Source organism: Spinacia oleracea, chromosome 4 (assembly GCF_020520425.1).
Source record: "Spinacia oleracea cultivar Varoflay chromosome 4, BTI_SOV_V1, whole genome shotgun sequence".
Classification (NCBI taxonomy): Eukaryota; Viridiplantae; Streptophyta; class Magnoliopsida; order Caryophyllales; family Amaranthaceae; genus Spinacia; species Spinacia oleracea.
The window spans coordinates 164,553,771-164,576,932 of NC_079490.1; the positions used below are offsets into that span (position 1 = coordinate 164,553,771).

Here is a 23,162-nt window from a genome sequence, read left to right on the forward strand (position 1 = left end):
TACATTTAATTATTTAGAAAAAACCTAGCATAATAGATGTTGTACTTTTTTTATTTTTCTAAATCAATGTTAGGTCGAATGACAAAACAAAAGGGAAAATTCTCATTGGTAGCAATGAATTTTGGAAAATTCTCAATGGTAGTAAATTTTTTACCAAATTCTCCCAAATAGCATTACTTGTACAATTTTTCTCTAACCAAAACACAAAAATCTAAACGAAACAACAAATTAAACATTCGTCTTATATTCATCTTCAATACATCGATGCACTTCTTCCGTTCAAGAAAATCATAGAAAATCAATCCAAATCTTAGCTCTTGATGCAATTGTTCGTGATCTTGAAGAATTTCACCAAACAAATGGAGGTCGTTGTTCGATCCTTTCTTGAGTCTTGCTTCCGATTGGAGGCGGTTGATTACAACTTACGAGGTTGGCTATCATGTCAATGTATAAAGAGGCGACACATGGCGTAATGGAATGGCTTGCCTTTGAGATTTGTATAAATAAATATCATACTTTAATGAATACTTCCCTTACAATACAAAGTAAAAAATGTGCCTAAAAGTAAGTTAAAGTAAAAAAAAAGCCTAAAAGTAAGTTAAGGTAATACGGAGTAATAACTTTTATTTTAATAATTGAATGGGTCTGAATCTACGTGGTGGATTAGGACCGATTATGGGTCAAAGAATATTGGCCCCAGACTCATTTTTAAGCATGTAGACCTAGATCTACTCCAGATTCAATGAGTCTCAAATAAAACTGGACCTTAAAAGATGGTGCGGGTCCATCAGAATTTGGTTCGAGTCTTGAACCAATGGCTATCCTTAACATCCAAATTCTCATAAAGGGTTTCCAATCCGATAATCATATCCTTAACTTTCAAAGATATATGATATCCACCGACCACCGCACCCAACATCCAAATTCTCATAAAGGGTTCCCAATCCGATAATCATATAAGTTCAGGCATTTCCTTTTTCGAATTTGACATCGTATCGAATTTTGAGTTTCCAGTTGGATACTCGGCTTAGCCGGGAGGACATTATAAATTGCAAATGGGGATTGGTCTGAACTCCTCGCCACTAGCAATTGCAATGACTCAAACAAAATAGAAAACACAAATTCTTATTTACAATGGGTGTACAATAAATATTGTACACCTGAGTAAAAGTTAACCCAAAATGCTTAAAAGTTAAGCATATATATGTAAAAGTTATCTACTTTTAAGTGATAAATTTTTTCATTTTAGTAAAACTTATGTCTTCAACCTCACTAATAATGTATAAAATTAATAATTTAACCCTTTAAAATATTTATCTATTAATTTTTTTGCTAATATAAAAGTTAATCAAAACTAAGTTAAAATTACAAAGAAAAAATGGTTAAAGTTATCTTGGTGTACACCTTGTGCGCGCAAGACCTTTTGAATAGAAAAAACAATATCTAAAGAAGTACAGAAAATTAAATAGCCAGTAACACACAGAAAGAGGCAGAGAGGGATAAAAAGAAGGAAGAAGAAAAAATACCCCCAAATCTCTCTCTCTTTCCATTCTACTCGACGACCTTTCAACCTTCTCAATTCTCATAGCATCGCAATTTCCATCATCACAACTGTGTCGGCCCTCCCACGCCATTCCCAAAGCTCCAATTCGCACTCTTCTACTCTAAGGTAAATCGAACTTTTCTCTCTCATCCCCTTTAATCACAAATTCAACATAACTCATCTTTTTTTCGTGAACACTACCCAGATTGGCCAGATCACACTTATTTTACCTCAACTTAAGAAACCCACATCGCTAAATTGAATTAATTTAACCGATTTACCTTGAAATTCCCCTAATGTTGTGTAATTTTTGGTGGCCAGATCTTGAATTGGTGTAAACCTAATAAATCCAAGGGTATATCAATGGAGGGATTAGGTGGGCCGTCATCAGACTCTCCGGCAAGCAAGAAACTTCATGAACTTTCGAGAATTTATCAGTATTACTTGGATAAGACGACCCCACATGCGGTTCCAAGGTGGGTAGGAACCCTAGTTCTTGCCGTGCTTTATGGGTTGAGGGTTTTCTTTGTTCAAGGGTTTTATGTCATCACTTATGCTCTTGGGATCTACATCTTGAATCTGCTAATTGGGTTTTTAACCCCTTTGGTTGATCCTGAGCTTGAGGTTTCTGATGGTCCCACTTTACCCACCAAAGGTTCCGATGAGTTCAAACCCTTTATTCGCCGACTTCCTGAGTTTAAGTTCTGGTAAATGATTCTCTTTTAAGCTTTTTTTTTTTATTGATTTGTGTTGCTATCTATACGGGTACTGTCAATTTGTGCTATTTCAGCTGTAATCTTCTGTGATTTTTGATTTGACTTTCTTATGGATTTGGTTTCTGGGGTTCTCAATCTGGCATGAAGAATGTGTGTTGTAATTTGGTTATGTTATTGTTATATTCCCTTGTTAATGTTGTCGTTGAATGGTTTAGCCAGATGATTAGCACTGCTGAAGCTTCTAGGTTTGAGAATGTGACATTGGTTTATGCGGCATAAGGGGTTAAAGGGACTATGCCCGTGTGGCGTTTATAGAGAATGCTTGTCAATGGGGTAGGTTGTTAGGAGAACAAAGTAACGGGACATGTTTTCTGATTAGTTGGTTATTGATAGTTGCATTGCCTTGTTCTAGTTGATGATTTAGCAAAGTGATCTTTATAGGAGCTTCTACCCTTGAAAATCTGAAAATAGTTGTCGAGGCAATGGGAGATAGCTGGGATTTGTGGGTTTTTGTTTATGAACGATAGTAGTTGTTGGATGATGACTTGTATTGTGTGAGAAAGTTACCAGAAAAATGCTTTTGGACGCTATATTATTGATATACATGTCATGGGAATCTTGTCAAAGTGTTTAGTTGTCACAACAGTCATGTTGTTTGTTTACAAATACTACCTCCATTTCTAAATAGTTGCATCATTTTGACTTTTGACACTAATCACTTATTTTACCTTGACCATAATTTTCTACTAATAACTAAAAACAAATATTATTATGTACTCCGTAAAATTTATTGGGTTTGACTCGATTTATATTACAAATATCAAATATTTATAATTTTTACTAATACATAGTTAAAAGTATTGGTTGTCGAAGTAATGTGATGGCAAACGTCAAAGTCAAAGTGGTGCAACTACTTTGGCTATTTTCTGGATCAAGGCGGAGTCGCGGAGAGATAGTATGCTGCATTGCTGCTTAGGTTAACTGGGCCAAGCTAAGTTACTTGCATATGGTTTAAAAGCTAGGCTGTCCTCTTTTAACCTTGGTGAGGCTCGATACATGGAATAGATAGGGCCCCAGAAGTTTTGAAATCGCTATGAATTGACAAGCCTTTTTGCGCTAATAACTTTGTTTCTCATGGGCTATTGCTATGCTACGCAATTTATCCATAAAGCTATTGCGCTATGCAACACAATTTATCCATAAAGCTATTGTCTATGCCTCACAATCTATGTTACTCAGACTCGGGTACTAGCGTCGGACACGGGTGCGCGTCCAAGTGTCCGACACAACTAAATTGCAAAAACTTTCCTTGATTTTAGACCAAAATGAAGAGTCGGAGTGTCCATACCTATATCCGAGTGTCGAGGATCCGACACGGGTACTTGAGGTAAAACAAAGAGTCGGAGTAACATAGCTCACAATTTATCCATAAAGCTATTGCATTTCATGACTAGAGTCACTTGGTAGTCGGTACTCCTTTTTGCTGTTCTGGGTTAAGGATATGTTTTCTTTTGTAGCTTACTGTTACTTGACGATAAAAGGGATCCTTGGTAGATGATGATTATATATTGCTTAATTTCTTGTTTGATGTGTTGTATACTTGTATGTATATTATAAGTTCTGACCTTGTACAGCAAGTCATGCAACACCTGCTGCACAAACAGATTTTATATCTAAAAAGTTAACACCTAGCCTTGTCAGATCTGCTATCTGATCAAGAAGTTCTAACTTCTTAGAAGTATATATGGAGCTTTGGCGCTCTTTAGATGCAAAGATGTTGATAAAGGCTGCTGAAAAAGAGCAGATTGTGTCTTTTAAGAAAGGGACTTTGCTGGCTTCATTTAATATTTCGCTTTTATTACACTTCAATGAAGCGTTATATGCGTGACAAAACCTACAAAGTGGATATTTCATTTTTAATGAAGTTAATGTCTTTGTGTTTTCCGATATGTATTTGGACCCAAACTGTTCCTGATGAATAGACAAATTTATTGTATGGGTCGATCCCTAGATTGTTGTATTGAGGAGCCACGAAGTAGATTCAGTAGTTTTTTTTGTTTGTTTGTGTAGAGGAGCCACAAAAGGCCTACTTAGAAGGTAGACAGTTCAATAAATACGGAGTAGTTTGCATTGGATGTACGGAATCAGCTAAAAGTTGAGAAATAGAATATGCCTTCCTGTGAAACGGATTCTTGATTCGTCCATAGGTGAATATATGTAATATAGAGGACTACAGTGGACGTGATATGGGTTGCTACTTTTATGAAGATGGATTTATTTAGTTGCAGGACTTTGAATAGTATTAATATATACGGATATTTCATGAAATACCCCCGAGTTTTGAAGTAATTCACCAAATGCCCATCAAGTTCCAATAATTCACCAAATACCCCTGACAATTTACTTAATGCCCCAAATACCCTTACTGATAACGGTCCGTTAGTCCGCCGTTAGCCTAGTTTCATAATTCACCAAATGCCCCTTTTTTAAAATTTTATTTCACCAAATACCCCTATTATTAAACTTATTTCACCAAATGCCCCAACCTTAAAAATAGTTATTCTGATGTTCCAACGTCTAGTTTTTTCGTTTGAAAATTAGTCGTTGCTTATTGTTTGCTTATGCCTTCTTGATCCACTAAAGTCGTGATAATATCTAAAGGCTAATTTTGAACAAACGTTGTAGTACGAAGAGAAAATAATAATGTTGATTGTGTGTTCCACTCAATACAAAGCTACACAATTTATAGGTATCAAAATAACAAACTAAGCCTTATAATAAGGAAGAAAGATACTTATGAAATGAATCCAAGCAACAAAGAAAATCAATGTTCTGATTAACGAGTGGGATATCTTGAAATGACAATTTGTACATTAAACTCAAGGCATAATCCAAAGAGAAGCTAGTAGGAAACTTATTCCTAATTTACAGCTACAATGCCAATTATGAGCTTTGGATCTATTGATGTCACAAGGAAATTTGACAAGCATCTACTCATCGTACACAAATTCAACTCCACTGCTTCAACCTAGGGACGGGAAACACTTGAGGAGAATCTCAGAACCTGTTTCGAGCTCCTGTTCTAATATGGTCAGTGGAGGAACCAATCTCACTATTTTCCTTTTCCAGCAGTTAATATTAACAATTTAACATTCCTGAATTTCGACAAGCATCAACTATCGGGCCAACTTGTACATCCAACTCTATACCAATAATAAGACCCTGCCCTCGGACTTCTTTCACATGTTGTTTGCCTCCCAATTGCTTTGCTAAGAGTTCTCTGAAGTCTTAACTTTTCTTTGCTAAAAGTACTTGCTTGCTCTCCTGAGTCCTAAGTTCTGCCTGTCCATCCCAAACCATGACATAAATAGGATTAGCCTTTCTTCATTTCAAAATCAAAGTAAGATGCCTTGTATTGACATTACAGTATCATCCTTTTCTTCATTTGTTTCAAGTCCTATTGCATCTTACTATTTCCCCTGTTTTCAGTACTTTCTCCTTCGTCTAAGCTTCCCCTGTATTGTCCTTCATGCTACTGCCCCCTGTTTTCTTGCTCAACTACTCCCTTGCACCATCTCAGATTGTTGCAAGGATTACACTTGTAGTACAACCTTTGTGGATTGAGTGTTGTATCGGAGCTTCAGATGACAAATTTCCTATCACAATAGCAAAATTGGTTAGGTACTCTAATATATGTGGACTCATTGTGTATGGATGATGATTTGGAAACAAAACTCATGACACAAATCTAATGCAATTAGCAAAGCAAAGAAAAACAATATCTAAATTACAAGAAACATTCAGAAAGTGGGTTTTTATAGCCAAGCAAGATCAACAGCTACTTTTCAAACGAAAAGACTAGTCGTTGGAATATCAGAATAACTATTTTTAAGTTTGGGGTATTTGGTGAAATAAGTTTAATAATAGGGGTATTTGGTGAATTATGAAATTAGGCTAACGGCGGACTAACGGACCGTTAAAAGTAAGGGTATTTGGTACATTAAGTCAATTGTCAGGGGTATTTGGTGAATTATTGGAACTTGATGGGCATTTGGTGAATTACTTCAAAACTCGGGGGTATTTCATGAAATATCCGTAATATATATTATAATATTTCAATGTTTGTGGTGCTTCCTGAAATTTGTACTCTTCTCTGTGCAGTACATGTTCAAATATGTGTGGTTGATATGAACACGGTGAGCTTTACCAAGGATTGGCATTATTATCTGATGACTTCCTTTGATTATTTGTCGTAGTCCTCTCTTCTAAGTTGGTGAAAGTTGTTATTGTGAAGTGTTTCCAGACTCGTATTATTGTACCTGTGATATAGGGAGCTGGAGAATGGATATAATTAGTTGGCTTGTTACTCTATTGATCCTTGTTCTATAGTTGGTTATTTTATTTACCTTATAACATCATAGGTTTAAGTTCTTGGTATACAGTCAATCTAAGGATGTGGTCTTGACTTTTGACAACAAGATTTTGGTGATGAATATAACCCGGTGGTGTTTTCTTGGTCATCTGGAGGAGAGACTTGGGTTTTATCATCGAAGGAATTTACCATGGTCCTGTGTTTGAAATATAAGGAAATGTGTGGCTTACAATAGATATCATTGGCTATTGGAGAGTGGAGGTTGAATCTATTAATTTGGAAAGTCTTGAATGGGGATGACATGAGGAAAATTAAGAATTGATGTTCATTTTGTGATGGAGGGACTGTTTCGCAAGGTACATTGCAATCTGGAACTTGTAAAAGCGGAACCGTTTTCTTATGAAACCGATTCTTTATTTTTGAATAATGGACTATGAACGGCTGTATGATATTGGTCACTTGTTTACTCAAGATGAATACTTCTAGTGAAGGAAATTGGAAAAAACTCATACTCCGTATTAATATTCTACTATTTGAAGTCCTCACTTGGTTTGGTTGAAGTTGTTTTGTGAACCCGATTAGACGCTTTTTGTTCTACCAATAAAAAAACAAGGAGCTTGATTAAAAGATAGAAGCAGTTGACTAGTTGAATCTATAGTTGTATTACAGTTGCTTATTTTAATTCCTTGGAGCATTATAGCCTTATACTGCCCTTATTAGGTGTAAATTCTTGGCATATGTGATTATGTGATATATGGCCATATTGGTATGGTCTTGCCTACCGACGAGAAGGTATGATGTGAGGAAGCCTGTGGCTGTAACTTAGGGAAATGAATTTGAAATAATTCACTGGTTAATGGGAATCGTTTTTGACCCGGGAATATCATATCATGAGAACCTAGGCCTAAGGTCTGTTAGGTGTCAAATTCTGGAAATTACTTTTCTAGTAACTGTAATCTAACACATTCTTCTTACTGTCTAATGAATCAAGATTACCGTCTGCTTAAAGTTTGCCCCTTTTTTTTTCCTGTATTCTCGCGTAAACACCGGTAGGCTCGTGTTTAACAACGTCCTGTTTTCCCTTGCAGGCACTCCATTACTAAGTCATTTTGCATTGCGTTTGTAATGACTTTCTTCTCTGTATTTGATGTTCCTGTATTCTGGCCAATATTGCTGTGTTACTGGGTTGTGCTGTTTGTTCTCACCATGAAACGCCAAATAACACACATGATCAAGTACAGATATATTCCTTTCAGCCTCGGAAAGCAGGTGGGTGTTCGTCGTACTCTATACTTTGACAGTCTTGTTTTTTACATTACTAACTTGCTGAAAACGTTTTGACACAGAAATATGGAGGGAAGAATAAACACGGTGCATCTTCCAGTGGTGGTTCTCGTGCTGACTAAAAACATGAAGAATTTGCAGGTATTGGAGAAGTAAGAAAGATGAATCCTTCCTCGAAAATTTAGTTTTAGGACAAGAGTGAAGGGGCGTACGTATTGAGAAGATTGAGTCCAAATATATCTTTTTATCTGCGTTTTTCAGGAGTATATACGGTATCCGGTTGCATTGCAGCTTTTCCGGTTGCCAGGAAATTTGTTGTTGCTTAGTTTTCGGACCTGGGCTTGTTTATTTACCGTAGTGATTTAACGGTGTATTAAAGCTCTTATATTAGCAAGGCCACATCCCTATTCATTTATTGTACTGTTCCCTTTTTCTCCTTGAATACATCCTACTTGATTATTCTAGATTCTGAATACACTCTTATTAACTGCATTACCTGAATTAAAGTGCAATCGTTTGTATGCTCTAACATTTTTATAGATCATGTGTAAACAGCATCTCTCTTTTTCATCTACATATATTATCACGTAACTATCGTCTCGTCTGTAATCCACAGACGACAAAGTACTGTACTGTAGTAATAAGTTGATTACCAATGGTTTGGTGTAGATAAGCATATTAAGAAATGAGATGCGCAAACTTAGCTTTTGTACAACACTTATTTATGTTGCGTGAAAATTTGAAAATGGATACATAAGCTTCTTTTTATTTTTTATTTTTATTTATCCATGAAGATTGGGACTCATAACCTAAAGTCGAGTAATAATACATGGTGTAAATAATGTTCCGATTGAGTAACCCCTTCTTTTCTTTTGCTTTAGTGAAAACAACTTCTTTGTTCAAGTTATCACGCAAATTAAAGAATTACGGTCTACTCTTACAGTTGCTACGAAGTTCAGTAACATTCGAACCACAGAGGCAGTTGCGGATGGATACGACTTACCAGTGGCGAATCCAGGATTTTTACGTAGGGTATGTAAATTATGAAGCTAAAAATTAATGGTTGTTTTTCGTTCTCACAAAGTACGAAAATTATTTATGTTTATAGTTGGGTTTGAACACGGATCACTTGGCTACATAATTATTTAAATATCACCTTCAACCATCAAACCAAATTAATTCTATGATGCATAGCTGCTTCAAAATATGTTTAATCTGATGCAATCAGGCCATCAAGGTATGCAGGTGCACACCCTTGGTGTATGCTAGTTCCACCCCTGCGACTTACGAGCCAACGGAGCAGTGCGGAGGGAAGGTTAAGCAATACTGCAAGAATTCATATTGAATGTATGGTTTAAAGTTGTTGATATTCAAGGGCAAATTTATTTCGGATCACTTCGGTTTGGTATCACTACATGCTCGTAGAGTTGTAGTTGATAAATGGCAAGTCCTTTGATCTAGGCTTGAAATTCCGCAATTTAGAGCTCACTGAGCACTCCGATGTACACTCATTGAGCATCTATTTATCACAGTAAAAGATTTCAATGTACACGTATAAGTGAAAAATAATACTTCTATGTTCTAGAATTTGAACTATATTTTCATCTAGTATATAATATTTGTGTATAGACAATATGTTCATTTAAAAACAGGGTGCACAATGAGCAGTACATGCAGATACATAAATGTTATCTTGAAGAAATTCAAGTCGTGTCAAAGTTGAGTCTTCTACACATTTTGAGTTGGCCATCATATCTACTCATCATGAGCAAGTTAGTTAAAACTCCCTTTGCCCCTTGACATAGTGTCTGGTTGATATTTTCACGGACAATTAAAGAATTTGAAAAGTGGCATGATTAATCATTAATATTATTGCACTTTACTCCAAAAGTATACTATTTATTTTTATTTTTTTTAAAGAAATTTAGTGAAACACTACCTTTAAGTTTGGTGGTTTTGTGAATTGCTACCTTTTAAAAAGGAAATTATATTTTACTACCTTATAAGTTTGGTTTGTTTGACTAACACTACCATTTGCCGTTTTTTGTTAATGTTTTACGTCTTTGGACTCCACTACAACGGTTATTTAATATGGTAAATGCACAAAATGACAAATGAACAGAGATATTTAAAAGAATAGAAGAAATACACGACGGAAAACATTAACGAAAAACGTCAAATGGTAGTGTTAGTCAAACAAACCAAACTTATAAGGTAGTTAAATTAAAAAAAGTTTTTATAAGGTAGCAATTTACAAAACCACCGAACTTAAAGGTAGTGTTTCACAAAATTTCCTTTTTTTAAATATAAAAACAAAAAACAACAAAGACATAAAGGAGATGGGTGGACTTTGGAATAAAAAATTCAACGGTGCACATATTTTGCAGATAAAAGTAAGACAACTTGGGTGGTATTTAAATTGTTTGACATGGATAATAGATCAAATATGAGAGCTTCAAAACAGGCACAAGCCACACAACATGTTAGGACACCCAGAATAGAAAACAAACACTATATTACGGAACGGAGGGAGTACTTCATATGAAGACACTAATTAACGGCGATATATATAGACTTCCATCCATATAACACAAAGCAAACGTTTACATTCTTAAAATCAAAAGGGAAACCTGGGAAATGTGATCCCATAATACACTTTTTCATGAATTTCTCTCTTTAAAACCAGGTTGGAGAAACACTTGGATCTTGAACAGGAATTAGTACCAGGGATATTTTGATGGCTAAACAAACTGGTTGAGGTACTCATCCACAGAGGTATACTTGACATCAGGATAGAGCTCAGAAGCCTCCACTCCAAACGATGGTTCAATCTCGAAGTTAGTCTGATCACCTTTCACAAAAACAGCATGTCCAATTGCCAAAAATACATTGACTGGAGGTGGAGAATCTGCAATTATAGCATTACATCAATATAACAACCTTAAAGTTAGACTTATCAATTAAACGACCATCCTAATCAAAGCTTATTATGTTACAGAAAGTATTGGTTATAAGTGTGTAACTCGACAACAAGCCACACAATATCTTAGGCTCCATTTGGTTTGGTATAAAACGTTTTCATAGAAAAGTAGAAGATGGTCGTCCCGTTATCGCTTTTGGTTCAATTGAAAACAACCTCTCTGCAATTACAGGGGTAAGGTCCGCTTCTTGCGGGAGCCTTTTTAAGGCAATGGGGTAATGGAAATGATAATGATGAGAAAATGGTTTTTCCATTTTCAATCATTTTAAGTTTAGTTTGGCAAAGGATGAAAAATAATTTTCCATAACTCTTTTAATGGTGGAACCAACCTTTTCCATTTGAAAGGAAGGGAAAACACATTCCACTTTTCCTCCTTACATCTCTCTTCCTTCTTGCCATCAATCTTCACCCATCTTCTCTCATTTTCCTTTTTTCTATGAATATATTTTCTTGTAAGGAACTTAAACAAAGGAAAACTGATTTGAAATTGTGTTTTTCCTAGGGAAATCATTTTTCACTGATAACGTTTTATGTCAAACCAAACGGAACCTTAACGGATTATAACAAGATTAAGTGACATACCTTGGATGTTCTTCAAGACCTGTTCCTCGGGAACATACTCTTTCTCGATGGTTTTACCAATCTTTTTCTCCCACAAGAAAACAAGCTCATTGAAGGACAATGTGTTACCAGAGGGTTTAATGTAGAGAGTCTTGTTTAGGGTCCTTGGATCGTCCACTGCTCGAATGGTGTAGGTTCCAATGTCGTCCTCTTTGTTATACACCGCTGTTAATTCATCATACGTAACATTATCATTAGCAATAAAAGATCATCATTGGATTTTCCTTCAAAGATTTTACTGATTCATGTTCTTTTTTACATATAATAAGGCGCAGGTAATTCACACTTCACAACTTCAATTCATACGCATGGTAAAGACATTACAAAAACTGTAAAAGACTGTTATGATTGAACCAAGTTTCTGAATGTTAGTAAAGGAGAACCTTTAAATCTGTGGATTTAGAAGTGAAAAAAGGAGAGTGTACCCCTGTTATTTCTTTGATTTCTATGTTGTATCCATGCATATAAAATATTCCACATTGTACCCTTGTCGTACTTGTAAAATATAGTCAACCGTATCCTTATTGTTAATCAAACGTTTAAAAATTCTGTTACTTCTTAAACCAACTAAGGTTTTTCTGTATTATAATCAACTTTATATTTGTTGTTAACCCAACGCTAAAGTAGACAAATCTATATTTTTAAAAAATATAACGGAAGTTGTTCTTTTGTTCATTTCCTATGGAGCCAATGATTCATTTGTTCTTTTGGCTGTGGGATGTAATCGACTAAATCAAAATGGCTCTTAAAACCTCTTCGCTTCCTTTCCATGAAGCAGAAGATGGGCGTCCCGTTATCGCTTCAGGATTAATTGGAAACAACCTCTCTGCAATTGCAGGGGTAAGGTTGCGTACGTCCGACCCCCTTTACCCCGCTTCTTGGGGGAGCCTATTTGAGGCAATGGTGTAATGATAATAATAATATGACGGAAGTTGTTAACGTTGGATTGACGACAAGGATAAAAATGATTAACTTTTGCCACTAAAAAGGTACAATATGTAAAATTTAAAACGTTTGGGTACTAACATAGAAATCAATAAACTAAAAGGGTACAAGTCGTACAACATAGAAAAACCCAAGAAGAGATTACCTTTAGCAGTTCCGTCACCTAAGATGACAACTTTATCTCTTGGTGGAGCAGTAACTCCAGGCTGAGAGAAAGTAGGGAGAAAGTAGCCAGCAAAATTGTTGGATGACACATAAGTGTAAGGAATTCCGGCAGCCTCGATCGCTCGCCGGATTTGGACTTTGAGTTCAAACATCGATTTTGCAGGCTCCACTGCACTCGAACGATCCACATCCACACCAAATTCCGAGGGGATGAACCTCTAAACATCCCAAAAACATGAATAACATAATTAGACATGATTAAATCAAGGGACTGTTTTGTTCCTTTTAGTGTATCCAAAAAAGTTCGATCTTTTAAGTTGTTGTGACTGTATGAGAAGTAGCTAAGAAATCTCTTACAATGTGTTTGGATAGCAAGATAGAACGGAAAGGAAGAGGAAGGAAAGATAGAACCATATGTACTACTTATCCAATTTACCAAACCAATCAGTTAAAAAAAAAAAAAAAATAGGTTATTGATCTTTGTTATATAGATTTCCCAAGCATTCTCACATGTTCTAGTGGACTTAATTTGTCTGAATCAACTTATTATTTTATTTGATAAAAGCTTGTGTTTAAAATTGTATGGAAAAAAACTTTATTTTGTACTTGGAATTGTATGAAAAAAGACTTATTTTGTCTGAATTTATTTTTTCTAAAATATTCAAAGTAAGTTGAGAAGCGTGCCTTATAGTTATTTATATCTCATTTACTGACACATGAATTTTGGATCGAATCAAACAACAGAAACAGAAAAGGAGATTGACATTAGAGTGAATATGGAGTAACAAAAAGGAAGATACTAATTGGTCCCATACACTCAGTCTTTAGTCTTTATTAGCTTATCTACTCATACAGTCACACACAATGACACAAACACTCACTCTTGGACCATTGAAAAAGACAGAGAAATTGACTGAAAAAGAAAAGCACTCAGAAATCAGTGAATCATTCAAATCTCTCAACAACAAAGAACATATGTGCATAAGCAAAAGAACATAACACTACGACAAAAGAACATGCGTTATAATATTTCACTTTTTTGTTATAAAAAATAATATATTATTTCACTATTTATTAAAAATATAAATAAAAAATATATTCATGTTCTTTTCACGTAACCAGATGTTCTTTTAATTATATACTAATGTTCTTAAGGTGCACTATGCTCACTGTGCACCATGGTCCACCTTCTAAATTGCGCAACACAATCCGTGGACTATAGACAACAACAACAACACCAATCTATTCATACTGGGTTCCATTTGCTCATTACTTCAAACAAGCTTCTCACAAGAACAAGTTTGCAATATTTAATCAACTTCCGGACATTCCAGTATTCCACCCGGCAACAACAGTTTACAAGGACTAAGTTTAGATCACACTGGGGTTGTACTCTCTGTCCGGAATTAATAATCAAGCATATTATTTTAAAATGTCCGGAAAAAGCTATCACCTTTCTTAAAATATAAGGAATTAAGTAGGACTAATATTTTTTTGATGAGATTTCTAATGTGTCCTTGCACTGTAAATAATGGAGATGCTAAGTAGAATATAAGTTCAAAATAAATTCACAATGAAGGGTTCTCCTATATATAAAAAATAAAAATAAAAATTCACATGTTTAATTATTGGAGGTTAGGATAATGTGGAGAGTCTGCATTCTGGAGACTATATTCATTCAAGTAAAAATGCAAAAAGTTAGTGAAATTATTAACAGAATGTTTGGATTGCAAGATAGGATGGAAAGGAAGGAGGAGGGGAAGAGGAGAAAGGGAAATGTGAGATCCATTTTCCCTTCAAATTTCTCCAAATTTGGAACTGAAAATAGATCCCTTATTTTCCCTTCCCATAAATGTTTTTAGTATCAATTTAAGAGATTTGACATACTCCCTCTATTCCTTTTTTATCTTCGTATTATAGGATCGGGATGGAAAATTAAGAAAAATGGAATATTGTAATGATTGGGTGTACGGGTAATTATTGGCTGTAAAAGTAGTGATTGGATGTAAGAGAAAATAATAAAGAAATGAAGAAAAAAGAAGATATTTTTATTCAAAAATAGAAGATATTTTATTAAAAAAAAAAAATCATAAAAGTGGACTGGGTGGGTGAATGGGGGAAATGTGAATGAATTAACTAAGGGATGTTAGGGGAAATCTATGGTAAAATATGTAGAGATTTTTAGGTACTTTTTGGTAATTAGAAAGCTAAAGAAGGTATTTGGGTAAAAAATCATGTCCAAAAATAGAAACAGGAAAAATAAATAGAAACGTTATTTTTAAAACAGTAAAATAAAAAATGAATGGAGGGAGTATAACATACGAGTATACTACCTTAACATTGCCAGCTTCCTTAATTGCATCAATGATCTTCACTTGATCCGCAAACAAAGGGTACCCTACTGTAGAGATTACCACATCTACTTGCTTAATTGCTTTCACCAAACTCTCATGATCATAAACATCTCCCTACAAACAGCAAATTATTGACAACCAATTAATATACTTCATATCAAAATCCCTTGAAAGTTGAAACGTTACAACAACAAAAACATAGAAAACTATTAGTAAGCGAATGGCATTTGCACGCAATTTAGAAGGTGGACCATGGTGCACAGTGAGCATGGTGCACCTTAAGAACACTAGTATATAATTAAAAGAACATCTGGTTACATAAAAAGAACATGAGTTTACGGATTGGCATTTGCAACGTACCGTGACCAAATAGACACCCACGCTTTTAAAGTTGTCAATGATGGAAGCCTTAGCAGGGTTAGAGAGCGTCTCGTCACGAACGAGGGCGAAGGTAGGGTGGCCCGCCTTGGCGCTTGCTTCAACGATGAATTTTCCGATGTAGCCTGTGCCTCCGATCACCAGAATCTTGCTCTTTCCGGCCATTGTTGTCTAAGGAGATTTTTGTAAAGATATTTTGTGAAGAAGAGTTTGTCAAAACTTAGCTAGTGGGGTGACTGACTGACTGGTATAACTTCATGCCACACTATTTAAAAGTGTCTACGGAAGGTATAATTACGGTTTTGACCTTTTGTACTAGTTTTATTTGTTGCTTAAGTAATGCATGTATGATTACTGATTAGTACTGTACTTGCTAATGAATGCCGTCCATTTTCATTTCTTTAATTCCATAATAAGTCTACAATAGCGTCGTCTGTATGTCAACTTTCTGAGGGTATAGTTGTCCTTGTAAACTTAATTTAGAAAAAAGCCACATTAATACAAATAGTCTCCTACCAAACCTTCTAAGATACAAATAATCTCCTACCAAACCTTCTAATACACATTAACGTCGTTTGACAGTTTACTACTGTAAGTATTAGACAATAATTTAAAAAATTTATGACATCAATAATCCAAATGTTTAGCATTTTATCCTTTAATGTATACAATCTCGCATTTCTTGTTTTTCATTGTTTTCTCTTCATGTTTTCTCTAGTTTTGATTTGTTTTTCGTTAATTCGTTCCCAATTTATTTGGGTTTTTCCTAGAGTTTTCTAGGTTCTTGATTCTCATCCGTGGATGAGAACTTTTTTAGAGGTTTCAATAATTGGGAAGGAGATTTGGATTCATACAGGTTTAATGTTTAGCATCAACTCGTCGATCAGAACAATTCGTGTGCGGAATGCGAAGGGCTTTACTTGGAAAGATGAGAAATCATCGAAAATCACTGGGTTTAGGATGCAGAGTAGTAATTGTTTTGATTATAACAGTTATGTATTTTCTTTGAATCTGTGGTATTCAGATCTGTTTTATCATTGTAGATACCGTATGGCTGATTATTAATGATATCGTTATTCCTCGACAAAAAAAAAAAAAAAAAAAGACTACCTTGTCAAAATACAGTTTTGTGAATCACCTTTCTCTTCACTACTGATGTTAATTTTTAGTACCATTAAATAAATTGCGCAATTTAGAAGGTGGTCCATGGTGCACATAGAGCATGGTGCACCTTAAGAACACTAGTATATAATTGAAAGAACATCTGGTTACGAAAAAAAAACATGAGTATTTTTTTTTATTTAGGCTCTTAATAAATAGTAAATTAATATATTATTTTTATAACAAAAAAGTGAAATATTATATCGCATGTTCTTTTGCCGTAGTGTCATGTTCTTTTGCTTATGCACATATGTTCTTTTGGTGCACCATTCTCTATGTGCACCACAGTCCATAATCCACGAATTGAATAAATTGTAAATACAAATATAAATGTACAAAACGATTATACTTAAAAAAAATTCCAAATCTTAACATCTCACTTTGTCCGGAAAACATAGTAACATATGCTTTTTTCTAGTATTTACACTTTCTAAAATGTTGCTAATCAAATTAAGGGGTCGAAATACAACCTTAAATCCTCCAGTACTGAGACTATAAATGGCCATTTTACCATGGTCGAGACATACTATATTTTCATCCTCTACTCAGATTTAATTGTGGCGTTATAAGCTCAAATTGCGCAATCAACATAACTATTAACTTCGCTACCAAAAAAAAAAAAAAAAAAATTCGCTACCAAAAGAGGAAACTGACTAGATGTTAGCCGGTTGTCATCATGAACGACTACTTCTGACCTTATATTAATTACTTTAAATTAGTTGTGTCTGGTTTAAATTACTTGTGGGTAGTGATCGAAAAGCTTGACTAATGTTTACTCATCTTAAAGCACACGCAAAATATGGAATTAGACAAAGAAGGCAGTTTCATCATCATTCGGTGCTGTGCTCCAACATTGATTCATGACTACGAAGTATTGAGTCACCCATTCAACCAGAAATAACGTATAGGGAGGCAAAACTTAACCTATAATTTTACAACGACAGAAAACAAAAAATAAAATTAAAAAAATAAGTATAAAAGTGAGAGAGCTAAGATTTGAACCTTGTACCTCCTAACCACCTCTAATTTTTAAGGTAAAATAACCACTTGAGCTATAAGATATGTGCTTTTGTAGTACATATTTAATTTTTAAACATATCATGAGGAGGATTATGACTTATGACCCCCGCTAACCCCCTAATTCCGCCCCTGCCATTCATTGTGGAACCATTATTTGGTTGCTAAAATCTAGTCTAAAGAACACTACTGTAAGCAGGAAAGTGAATCAAAAGCATAATACGGGGTATAAAATACCTTAAAATATTACCAGTGGCGGATCCAAGTAAAAAGGTACACTAGAAGCAAAAATAATTAAAGATTTTCATAGGGATAAAATGGAAAACAATCCAAATTTACCACATTGTGAAAACAAAATACGGAGTATTTAGAAAGCCTCGATTTATACGGGATCCATATGATGTAGCTCCGCCCATGTTCAAGATGTCTCATACAAGTATATGATTATGATATACCTTCCAATATACTGAGTATTTAAACTAAATCCACCTTCTAGAACACAAATTTCAAAGTACACTTGTGTACCTAAGAGATTGTACGAGTATCAAGCTTCAAAATGCTATAACAAGTTTATAGAACCACCATAGAAATCTCTACAATGAGCTGTTCAGTGTTCACAACCTTCTCCGTAACTTAATATGGGTACTTCCACTCTTCAAGAATTCACCAGCATAACACATACTCAACCTACAAACTAACCATTAAGTTTCAAACAAGGGTGTCCAAATACTGGCTTATTGTGGTGTATTTAAGGTGAGGGTATAGCTTAGTTCCTTCCACGCCACCAGATGACTCCACGTCAAAGTAAGTCTGATCTCCCTTCACAAAAGCAGAGTATATGAAGATAAGCTCCATATTGTTTGGATATTGGGTTTCTGCAACACACAGGAATTGTCTTAGTGCAATTTGTAGCACATGTGGTATAAGACTATAAAACTATACAGCTACTTCCCTTTTCTACTGAAGCGTACAATAAAACCATATCAGAGGCTTAGGGCTAGTTTGGTTGTCATTCATGAGAAGTTTCATTTCCTAGGAAGTGAAGAGTAAAGAGATTGTTTGGTTGACATGTGCATAGGAAGTGAAACTTCCCCTAAAATGGGGGAAGTTGCTTATCTAGTCCTCCCTAGTTAAGTAGAACTTCCCTTGGGAATCCTAACTTCCTATGCTGAACCAAACAAGAATACTCAATTCCTAGGAAGTTAAAACATAATTAGTCAACTGCCTTAATTATAATTAAACCATTTAAACCTTAAGGTGAATTCCCCGACTTCAATCCTATCATCCTAATTAGTCAACTGAACCGTTTTGTCACACAAGGATCCGGCGACCTTTTAACAGTCCAACCTTCAGAAATAGAGATCTTTTAATCATCTTAGCCTAGTGCCGCTGTGCATACCTTAAATGGGCTCGGTCTCAGTTCAGCGTGTTAAAACACATAGTTAAAGGTTGGGGGTCGGTCTTCTTGGTTCAATAATCACAACTACATACCAAAACTCTATACTCCCTGACTCCCTCTATCTCAAAATAATACCACATTTCTGTCTAGCTCGTCCCAAAATAGTAAGCCACTATCTAAATCTAGTAATTTAATATTTGAAAAGTAGTTATGGCCTTGTATTTTAGCCTAATTTATATGGAGGGAGAGAAAATCTTATTACATTATATGCCACATTATATTAAGAGTCAATTGTAGAAATTGAACTAGTGAAGCACAGTTATGTAATTGTAACTTAATTCCTGAAAATGACTCATAAGTAAGTGTGACATGTTATTTAGGGGCGGAGTAAGTATTATTTCATTTCCATTTCTCTGTAAAACCATGAACACGATCTACAAAATACCTCGTATGGAATTAAATAGGAAAGAGTTTTAAGCTACCTTTGATTCTGGTAAGGAGCTCTTCTTCTGAAACAAACACTTTCTCTAATTCTTTCCCGATCTTACTTTCCCAAACATCGGCCAGTTCATTCATGGAGTAAACATTTCCAGCTGGTCTCAAATACATCGCCTTATTCAAGGTACGTGGATCATCCACTGCACTGATTGTGAAGGCAGCAACATCAATTTCTTTCACAAATACGCCTATACATGTGAACAAGAAAACAATTACTTCTCAGCATTCCTGATAAAATTACAAAAATATCAATCTAGCAAAATCTCTTATACTGGATAAATTAAAGGAAGTGAACTGCAATTTAACAGACCTTTGACATTTCCATCCCCAAATATTGTAATTTTGTCTCTTGGAGGAACTTTTATCCCAGGTTGAACTAAAGATGGAAGCAAATAACTCATGAAGAAGTTGCAACAAATGTATGTATATGGTATTTCTTCAGCTTCCACAAGCCGCCTTATATCAGCTTTTCTTGAATAGAAGCTGTGGTCCATGCCAGATATTTGCACCTTGTCTGGATCTAATCCAAATTCCGAAGGTATAAATCTCTGTAAAATTACAAGATTGTTATAGGTTACAAGCTTACAACATAACATATAGAAGCATGATCTGGCATAAAGCATAAATATTTAGCTTTGTCAGTCCAACTACTCTTATTCTTCTAACATGACTCCATGGACAAAATTGCATTGTTCTAAAAGGTAGCTAAAAACACATTATCCTACTTTCTATTTCGTGTTTCATATATTCGTTTAGGAAGACTCAAATAGCTAGCAGTTTTTTCCTTCTCCTCTCCGTTGAGGTTGCAATAAATAGTCCATGTTCAATGGGATATGGCGTAATAGATTAAATACCTTAGATATGAAAATACAGCATGCTCAAACAGCAACCCATATCCATGACAATGCATTGAAGTGTAGGGCCTCAAGTCATGGTAATATGGTTTTTCCCTTGTCTTAACATATAATAATTGGCATGGAAAGAATCCTTCGCTCAAAAGATAATTACTTGGGAAAGTATTTTAAAATAAATAAATTTAAACCCAACCTTTTTATTCTCAAATAAGGTGACTAACTAATATAAACCTTCTTTGAGTTCTACCAAGTAGTACGTGTACTTGGTCTGGTGGTAAAGTTTGTATCCCGTAACTTGGAAGTCATAAAACCAGATTTCACTAGAGACACTTTGGTGGGCAGTTCTTTAGCATTGCCACTCTACTCCCCAGGGTCTGAGCTCGGCTGAACTGGGGGATCCGTCAAGGGTCAGGGTTTACTAGAACAACAAAAAGAAGTCATCATCTAGCTCTAACTACAAACTACCCTACCAAAGGGGGGGAAAAGAAGATAAATATAGGGATCCAATCATATTTGGTACAGATTCGGCTACAAACACATGATCCGGAGGGTAATATGGCCTTTGTGTCATTGTGTGAGACTGAATCAATAACCATGACTTTGTTCTGTTCACCTTGAAAAAATAAGTTTCAGGAAATATAAATTCAGAATCAGTCATATAAAGGTCAATAAGTTCAATTAACCACTACCTAGTTCACTTAACAAATAAAAATAAGCTCATATAAGTTCGAGCTAATTCAGAAGTTCATCAAAGATCAGATAGGGGGAATTCAAGTGAAAAGAACGAAACTCGCCATTACTTCCTAGTACTGCCAATACAACATTAATGTTATAATCATATGGTGATTAAGCATATAAAAATCAGCACAACAAAATGCACGTTTACTCAAATCCAATTAAGTATAGTTCTTCTACACCTGAATTACTTTTTCTAATCATGATCCCAGCAAAGAATTGCTTTAAGAATTGAACAATTTTCTAAATATCATACAAATAAAAAGTTACAGAAAAAGAAAGACCTTGATACAGCCAGCAAGCTTAATAGCTTGAATTAAGCTCTTCTGAGCAAGAACGTGCTTAGATGGGATTGCACAAATCACAACATCAACTTGCTTCACTGCTTCAAGTAAACTCTTCTCATCTTCCAAACAACCCTACAACCAAAATTATATAAACAAAAAAATCAAATAAATAAAACCCACGAAATTTTGAGAATTACCCGGAAATACCCAGAAAAAAATTAGGAAGAGGGTAGAAGAAAGACCTTGAGAAGAAGGGCGCCAGCATCTGAGAGAACACTGAGTTTTTGAGATTTGAGAGGGTCGGAAAATGCGGTTTCTCTGATGAGAGCAAATGTAGGGTGTGATGCATCAATGCTGGCTTTGGCAATATGGTAACCTAGATTTCCGGTTGCTCCGATTATTAATACTCGGCTTTTCTCCATTTTCCGATTAACGGTGATGTGTGTCATACCCTTTATCATGAGGGTAGCACTTTGGCGTTTTTTTAATCAATAATCTCTTGGCCCAGTGGTTAGACAATGGTTAAGACCGAGAGGTCTGCGTATAATATGTTTCAGATTCGAATCTCCCCCTTTTATAATTTATATTGCCCTTGTAGGTTATTCGCGCTAAAAAGAACTTTGGCGCTTTTTGAGAGGCTGGGATCAATAATACATTCATACGCCAGTCTATCTCGCTTTTGTTTAATGGTGATTGAGGCTGAACTTGATAGGCGCACCGTGTATTCAATCTCTGCAACAACAATTGTAGGGGGACTGAAACATATCCACCCAAAACTCGCCTCGAATTCGAATTAGCCCTAGAATCAGGTGGTACCAACAAAAAAATTGTTGCTTGGACTCGGCTACAAGGGTTTTGTGATCAAAATAGACACAAATTATCAAATATATCCCTTTTTAGCATCAACGAGAATGTGTCAGTCCAATAACGCAAGTGACTCTTATTAATACTAATTAGTAATGTATTGGTATGCCAACGGAGTACAAATTAACAAATATCAGTAAGAGTCATTTGCGTCCATTTTAACCACAAACCACTTTTAACATAGATTTCCTCCAAGGGAGAAGCCTAAAGAATTAGACACCAATGTGGCCGGTGTCCAAGTATTAGATTTTTTCCCCTAATTTTGGTTTGATATCAGTGTCTAATAAGTACGGAGTACTCCGATTTTTCAAATTCGTACCACACACCGACACTCCAGTGAAGAGTTGAAGTAATAGGGTTCGTACTTCACTGCTTCAAAATTCATAAGTTCATGTCATACAAGACTGCTGAATTGTAAGCAATTCTTTATATGCAATCGGAAACACAAATAATGGATGAGGTTAATCAAATGCTAGGTAGAAGGGTAAAAAAAAGTTCTTTTAACCTTCAGAAATATTTCCTCCAACTCCTTTGTTTTTTTGTTTTTTTTATGACAAGAAGTTCATTCAACGAAAAACTATTACAACCTATAAACTAAAAGACGCTACGACACACGACGACACCCATTACAACTGTAAAACAAGTACAACAAGACACTATAAGAGGGACAACTAGAACCATACATAATAAGCATAACAGAGATGGACGACGAACTAGCTCGAGGTAATGCCTTGATATGCCTTGCTTCAAACCAGTGGCCCGGAGCCTAGAAAACCATGAAGGACTGAACCTAGCTATTGCTAGAACTGGAACCCACACACCACATACAATGACGGGGACGAGTAAGGATGACGATGGAGTAAAGAACACACTAGGACATGGACCTTGGAATTGCTGAGAGATTGAAGCTCCTTGGTGATGGAAGCGATCGGGATGGAAGTGTTGTATGAAAGTGTGGTCAACTGATCTTACACTGGCTTTGGGTCTTA

At 35.3% G+C, this 23,162-nt stretch overlaps 3 protein-coding genes across 3 annotated transcripts; 1 reads left to right on the forward strand and 2 right to left on the reverse strand.

Annotated features, from left to right (window-relative positions):
- The first annotated feature begins 1,471 nt into the window (after positions 1-1,471).
- LOC110803062 (protein RER1B) lies at positions 1,472-8,379 on the forward strand. The gene is made up of 4 exons (XM_022008523.2): positions 1,472-1,669; positions 1,865-2,250; positions 7,720-7,900; positions 7,978-8,379. Exons 2-4 carry the CDS (start codon positions 1,907-1,909, stop codon positions 8,035-8,037), a joined length of 585 nt encoding a protein of 194 aa, XP_021864215.1. The 5' UTR covers positions 1,472-1,669; positions 1,865-1,906; the 3' UTR covers positions 8,038-8,379.
- Positions 8,380-10,413: 2,034 nt separating this feature from the next.
- LOC110803073 (phenylcoumaran benzylic ether reductase Pyrc5) lies at positions 10,414-15,609 on the reverse strand. Its single transcript, XM_022008540.2, has 5 exons — positions 15,341-15,609; positions 14,960-15,094; positions 12,607-12,844; positions 11,478-11,681; positions 10,414-10,823 (listed from the first exon to the last, which is right to left on the reverse strand). Exons 1-5 carry the CDS (start codon positions 15,521-15,523, stop codon positions 10,657-10,659), a joined length of 927 nt encoding a protein of 308 aa, XP_021864232.1. The 5' UTR covers positions 15,524-15,609; the 3' UTR covers positions 10,414-10,656.
- Positions 15,610-17,827: 2,218 nt separating this feature from the next.
- Positions 17,828-21,802, reverse strand: LOC110803087 (probable pinoresinol-lariciresinol reductase 3). The gene is made up of 5 exons (XM_022008552.2): positions 21,552-21,802; positions 21,307-21,441; positions 19,744-19,981; positions 19,418-19,621; positions 17,828-18,411 (listed from the first exon to the last, which is right to left on the reverse strand). Exons 1-5 carry the CDS (start codon positions 21,768-21,770, stop codon positions 18,245-18,247), a joined length of 963 nt encoding a protein of 320 aa, XP_021864244.1. The 5' UTR covers positions 21,771-21,802; the 3' UTR covers positions 17,828-18,244.
- Positions 21,803-23,162: the final 1,360 nt, after the last annotated feature.